The sequence below is a fragment of the Equus caballus genome, chromosome 29 (genome assembly GCF_041296265.1).
Source record: "Equus caballus isolate H_3958 breed thoroughbred chromosome 29, TB-T2T, whole genome shotgun sequence".
NCBI lineage: Eukaryota > Metazoa > Chordata > Mammalia > Perissodactyla > Equidae > Equus > Equus caballus.
In genome coordinates this window covers 10,343,541-10,350,823 of record NC_091712.1, presented here as the reverse complement: position 1 = coordinate 10,350,823, position 7,283 = coordinate 10,343,541, and the positions used below count along the sequence as shown (strand labels likewise).

The 7,283-nt window shown below is 36.3% G+C and overlaps 1 protein-coding gene across 1 annotated transcript; it reads right to left on the bottom strand.

Annotated features, from left to right (window-relative positions):
- Positions 1-2,857: 2,857 nt before the first annotated feature.
- Positions 2,858-3,888, bottom strand: OR2T1B (olfactory receptor family 2 subfamily T member 1B). Its single transcript, XM_001488476.5, has one exon. The coding sequence runs from the start codon at positions 3,886-3,888 to the stop codon at positions 2,932-2,934; it is 957 nt and encodes a 318-aa protein (XP_001488526.5). The 3' UTR covers positions 2,858-2,931.
- Positions 3,889-7,283: the final 3,395 nt, after the last annotated feature.

Genomic DNA, 7,283 nt, shown 5'->3' with positions numbered 1-7,283 from the left:
TGATTATCCTATTTCCCTTACACCCTACCCTCTACTCATCATCAACTTCTATTATCCATGTCTAAAAAATACATCCCCGGTTATTGCAGTTCTTACCTTCACACCTAAAATTCTAACCCATGCCAGGAGCATCTCTCCTCAGAATGCATGAAAACCCTCCAAAAAATTCTTCCTACTTTAATGCTTTTACCTACAGTCCATTCTCTACAAAGCAGCCAGAAAAATGTCATCAGCATGTTAGTCATGATCTGCCTTTCTTTTACCTGAAATCCATTAATGATATTTTATTGCAATGTAAATAAAGTGCTAACTTCTGTACCACAGTATATAAAGACCTCCTGATCTGGTCCCTACCCATTTTTCCTATCACTCATTTCAGGACAGCACCACTGTCTAGCCTTCTGAACTTACCTTCCCTGTGTCAGTACATTGACACTTGCTATTCTTCCTACCTGGAATGCTCCTGCTTGGATCTTCCTATGCCTTTTCCTTTCCTGCTCAAAGATTGCCTGCTCAGAATTTTCTTCTTTGAACACCATAGTTTGAGTAGACCTCCACTTATTTTCATTATCCAATTGTGTTATTGTATTTCTTGTACACAATACATTATATTATGAATTATATTTTTCCAAATTTTACTGAGATATAGTTGACATACAATACTGTATTAGTTTAAAGTGTACAACAAGATGAGATATTATACCACACTTGTTAGAATAGCTGTCATCAAAATGACAGGAAATAATAAGTGTTGGCAAGGATATGAAGAAAAGGGAAACTTTGTACACTGTTGGTAGGAATGTAAATTTGTGCAGTCACTATGGAAAACAGTATGGGGTTCCTCAAAACTTAAAAATAAAACTACTATATGGTCCAGCAATTCCACGTATGATTATATACCTGAATGAAATGAAATCACTATCTCAAAGAGATATCTGCACCCTCATGTTTATTGCAGCATTTTTTACAATAACCAAGGAATGGAAACAACCTAAAAATCCACTGATGGATGAATGCACAAAGAAAATGTGATATATGTATTTATGTATAGGCTATATTTTAACTTTTAATTGGAGCATAATTAAAATACAAAAATATTAAACAAATAAATTTGAACTTGATAATTTTTTTCAAAGTGAACCATAGGTGTATAATCTGCAACTACTTCAAGAAACAGGAAACCCCAGAAGCCCATCATCTACCCTTCCAGCCACTAACCTTCCCCAAACACAGTTTTTTCTGGATCTGTATTTTATATAAATATATTCTTTTGTGACTTGCTTTTTCAGTTCAGCATTATGTTTCCGAGATTAATCCATGTTGTTGCTAGTAGTATTGGAACATCTATTCTTATTGTATGAATGTCTCACAATTTACTTATCCATTTCACAGTATGTTTTTAAGTAGTTTCTAATTTTCGTCTGTTACCGTGTGTCTTTTGCTGAAGACTATGCATACACATCTGCTGGAAATTCACCCAAGGAATTTCTTGTGTGCAAGGAATTTCTTGAACATATAGAGCTTTGGATATGTTCAGTTTTAGTCTTTGCTGCCACATATGTTATGGTGGGAATATAAGTCATTTGTTTACTTGCTTCCTTGTTGTTCTTTATTTTCATTGTCTTTCTTCCATTGGAATACAAACTTCTTAAATGCAGGTGCTTTGACTATCTAGCTAATAGCTATGATGAATGGAAGAATGAATGAGGAAGCTGTATCTGAAAGATACAGTGCTCTATCAATTGCATTCCTTGAAATCCTGTGATCTAGGGCACTAATTAAAAATGTTTACCCTACAGAAGTTCCTTGTGTGCCTGACCTCCATTGCTCTCATCTGTAAATTAGAACTTATAAAAAGTGTTTCTTTTTCATATGAGGTTGTTAGAGGATAATAAACCTGATAAAGCACATAAATTATTAAGTTTTAGACAGATTGACCAATGTGATTATAATTATGATCATTAATAATTTAATAAAGTCACCCCTTTTTGTCCCTGAGTAAACTCATCATATAATCAAATGGGACAATGAACATGGTTTGTCACATCCTTTCTGTCCTCAATTCCTGGATTGTTGGGCAGCATGGATATGAATCATGAGCTAACTCCTATTACCTGGCATATATGCTTAACTTTGATGACTTTGTGATATATTTGAAAAATAATTTTAGTATTCTCCCAACTCATATCCATGTGTGTTTTGCCAACATCTTAGAAACCCTCTCAGCCACACAGTGCTCACATGTTGTCTGTCTGGGCAATGTCCCTTATTCTCATCCATGAGTTTTACCTTATCCTACAAATAGTTTGCACAAATACGTTGGAAACAACCAAAAGTTAAATACTGTGTTTCTTCAGAAAATTTTTTAAAAAACACTTAATGATTGTAGCAAGTGCAATGGCTTTTCAAGAAAATTATGCTCAGTGATTCTTCATACTACCCAACAAATTGGAACACATAGATAGCTACCCAGCCATCTTCCTAAAAGGCTGTGTCAAAGTATTACTCTAATAAATAGAAAAGAGGATATTTCTTTTATCCTTAGATGGTGAACTGCAGTTGTACATAGTAGCATATACTCAAAAAGTAACATCTTCCCTCCTGCACTCATCAGCATAATCCATGCCATTTAAAATTTCATGCAACTTATTTTGTCTCTAAAAGATAAAATTTCAGAGCAAAAAAAGTTTAGTTTGTGTTTCTGGAAACCACTGTGCATTTATTTTGAATACACATGAACAGCACAGGAGAAAAGGAAGACATAGAAAGGAATGAAGAGTGAAGGGAAGGAGACCAAGGGGAAACATGTCTTATACTGACTTTTTTTTTATCTACACAGTTGAACGCTACCCTCCAGTTTAATCGTTCATTGAGAGCATGGCCGCACTGGTCACGGAGGATTCCATTCACCAGCTAAGTGGGAAGAAACTGTCAAAAGGCATCCCCTGACACTCTTTGTGTACCCTTGATTCTCCCCAGTGCCGTCTTCAGAGCTCCGGTCACATCCTTGTTCCTCAGACTATAGATGAGGGGGTTTAGCATGGGTGTGAGGATGGTGTAGAACACAGAGAAGACTTTGTCCTGGTCTGGCCTGTGGTAAGAATGTGGCAGCATGTAGGTGTACATGGCAGCCCCATAGAACAAGGTAACCACTATCATGTGAGATGAGCAGGTGGCAAATGCTTTCTTCCTCCCTTCCCCTGAGCTCATGTGGTGAACTGTGGTCAGGATTTGGGCATAAGAGGCAATCACCACAGAGAAAGGAATCAGCAGCATCAAAACACAGCACACGTACATCACTGTCTCATAGAGAGCTGTGTCTGCACATGCCAACTTCAGGACTGCAGGTGCCTCACAGAAGAAATGGTTAATCTCCCGGGAATTGCAGAAGGGGAAGCTCATGGTTATGGGAGTTAGGAGAAAGCCATCCAAAGATCCCCCAAACCAGGAACCTGCTATGATCATCCAGCAGACCCGTCGGTTCATGAGGACAGGATAGCGGAGGGGATTGCAGATAGCCACATAGCGGTCATAGGCCATGAGGCCCAGCAGGAAGAACTCGGCTCCCACAAGGGTGAGGTAGAGGAAATGCTGAGCTGTACATCCCAAAAAGGAGATAGTGCTTTGACCCAACAGGTAGTCAACCAGCATCTTTGGCACAATGGTAGAGATGTACATCATGTCAATGAAGGAGAGGTGACTGAGCAGGAAGTACATGGGAGTGTGGAGACATGAGTCAGTGCAGATCAGGAAGATCATGACCCCATTGGCCATCAGCGCAGTGAAAAAGATGATAGAAATTATGACAAAAAGAAGGCCTGAGATGTCCTTTCTGTTGAACAGCCCCATTAAAGTGAAGTCTGTAGAGGATGTGTTGTCCACTTGCATTGATTCCATGATGGCTCTGCTGTGCCCTAAAATTTGCAGAATAAAATGATCACTCATGCACAATTAAGAAAAGAAAATATGGGTTAACTGTTATGTAGTGAACTCATAAAAGTTGGAAGAAAACTTTAAAAAATATTTTTCTTCGTACTTTGGCACTGACACCTAGCAACCAATCTTTTCTAGAATGTTTTTAAGTAAAACTGATTATTTAAAATCAATAATTCTTGAAATGGATTGGACAAGATTATACCAGCTGGTACTATTGTACTACAGTGATACACACACCACCACCTAAAGGTATATAGCATGCTATGCAGCAGTTAAACATACCCTAGTATGGTGTGTGTGCACATGTGTGTGTGAACATGCTACCTTACATGTGTTTAAATGAGTATTTTTATTAAATAAATGTTTATTATAATCAGCATCACCATCATCTTCAGAATATTTAAGTCTGGATATGGGTAGTCTATGTCTACCGTTTAGCCACAAATATGGGTGATCTCCCATTTGGGCCATGAGTCACTGTCTACATTATAAGTGTTTCTTTTGGTGTCAGTTCATCCATGATGAAATAAAATTGTATGGGAGGAAATAAAGTGGGCAATGGAAACTATTCTTGCAAATTCAGACATGAAAAGGTTATCCATTATAAGAGGCATTCACTGTTCTAGAATTATTTTTATTTATTTTTAAGAAAGAAATTTCAATTTTAGAATGATGAGTAATTAGCATTGGTATTATGATTGGCATTACCTATTAGCAATTAGCACTAACAATTAGGATTCAGGGGAAACAGCACATGAACATACATCCTGAACTATAACTCAGCTATTATTTTTAGAAACTGGAAATTTTTCAATGTGATTTGTAAATTAAAACAAATTGAGTAGCTGCACTTTATATAATTTCAGGTTATGATAGAAGAAAAAATATCCACAAAAAACATTTTGAATGTTAAGAATGATTTCCATGTGTTTTAGAATTAAATAGGATAAGGCAAGATATATTTTACCAATATGTTTGAGAATTAAACTGATAAAACCTGTCTATTCTCAAAATATTAAAAAAATATGAACACTTGAGTCAACTGAGCTGAAAAATCTTACTATTAAGAGCAATGATAATGACATTGTGAAGAGTTTACCTGTGCCTAGTTCTTCACATCTATTGAATCACTGAGCTTCACAATAAAGCTAAGCAGTGAGGAACTGTAAACCCCGTTTCACCAATGGTGGATTGAAAGTGATATTCTTGTGGTCACACAATCTGTTAGTGCAGGGATGTTTGGACCACGCAGTCTCAATTCTCTCTGTTCTCTTACTTACAGAAAAATAGACAGAAAAACAGCTAGACATTTATTGTAGTTGCCAAATAAAGTGTCACAACAACATGAATCTGTTAAATTTTTAACTATATGTAATTAGTAATGTGACTCATGAAAACTAGTCATAAACAAGACCACATGACATAAGTTAGTATAATCAAGACTGCTTTTTGTTTTTTTGTGAGGAAGATTGGCCCTGAGATAACATCTGTTGTCAATCTTCCTCTTTTTCCTTGAGGAAGATTGTAGTTGAGCTAACATCTGTGTCAATATTCCTCTGTTTTATGAGGGATGCCACCACAGCGTGGCTTGATGAGTGGTGCTAGGCCCATGCCTAGGATCAGAACCTGAGAACCCTGGGCTGCCAAAGCAGAGTGCATGAACTTAACCACTATGCCACCAGGCCAGCTCCAGGACTGCTTATTTTTGAGAGAGCAAATGCTGTTTCTCGTGTTTAGCTGTTCTTTTCCTCCAATTTCACAATCTTTGATGGCAGGTTTCATAGATTTTTCCCTGACATCATGTATCATTTCATCACCATTTAGAATCTGCCTCATTTTTCTTTTGCCTTTCTAGTTTCGACTAATGTAGCCTATTAAAATATGTGTCTGAAGGAAAAATGCTCTCCAGATGTTGAAATATCCTAAATATTAGTAGTATTTCAACTGCTTCCACACCTCTCACATTTTGGGTCTAACTCTTATCATGCCCTGTGATGCCAGGAAGAGAGGGAAAATGATGTATTGCTTTACAAAGTCAAATAGCATTCTCTGCTTTCCATTACACTCATTCCAAAATCTCTTAAAAATCTACCTTTGACTAGTTTTTCCACTCAGCTCTATAGTAATTGCAATAACAAAGGTAAATTCTAAAGTCTTCTCTATTTTGCAGCTGCCTGACATTACTCTCCCAATTGCACATAAAAAGTCTAATTTGTCAGACAGCAAGCCCTATTTGGTTAAATTTATTATCTGCTGTCTCACTATGCTGAATCATAATGAGAAGGAATTATACTTGTTGAATTTCTGCTGGACAAAGATTGTACTGCTTTCCTATGATTTAGTACAATTGACAGTTATCATAAAATGTCTGGAATAATTCTGTGACTTTATACAGGAATTTTCTTCTGAAATGAGGTAGTGGACATAGAGTAAAACCAAATTTAGAATCAAATGAATTGAGTTCTCCTTGACATGATATTAATTAATTCTATTACCCTGTATTCTCTCCCCAAACTCTCTGAGCCTTGGTTCCCATTTACATTAATTTTAGATGATATGACATCAGGGCTATTCTATAGATCAAATAAGAAATTCTTAGTTACAAGTGAAAAATATATTATACAATGCAAGGTAAAATACCAATGTTATACCCATATATGTTAATTATTGCAAAACTATAAGTGTGTGAGAATCCTCAATCTCTCATTTAAGCAATCTACACATTCACCTAGAATCTGTGAATTTCAGTTATAAATACCTCTTGAATTTCAGGTCTATAGACTTTGGCACTCCTGGTGGAAATATTTCAGCTGTTAAATTCTATATTTTTTTCTAAATATCTCTTGACTTGAAGAAAATGGTCTTCAGCATAAATTCTCAGAAATATGGGTGAATCACATTTAAGCCTGAAGAGAATCTAAATATCTTTGAGAAGCATAGATATGCTTGGCCTGCAAATTATGAGAACACAAGAAAAAGAAGATTGCATAAAATTGGCATGACTTTATTGGATAAAATTGTCTTTAAGTTTTACTTAAATTAATTTTTTATTACACTATACCACACATCAAAAGAATGCAACACGATTATTCCATTCTGACATTTGAAACTATTCCCTCTTATTTTGCAAGGGGTACACATTTGGTTGAGTAGGGTGGTTAAAATTACTTCTTCCCACCTAACTTGAAGTTAGGATGTGATTTCTGCCTAGAACTAGGATGATCACGAAGCTCATCCTTTAAATCAAGTGATAATGGTACCTCTAAGTTGTAAGTTGCTTCCTTTCCCTGATTCTCTCTGACTACTGGTGAACTTTCTGCCAAATGAAGACCATAGTCCACGGTCTT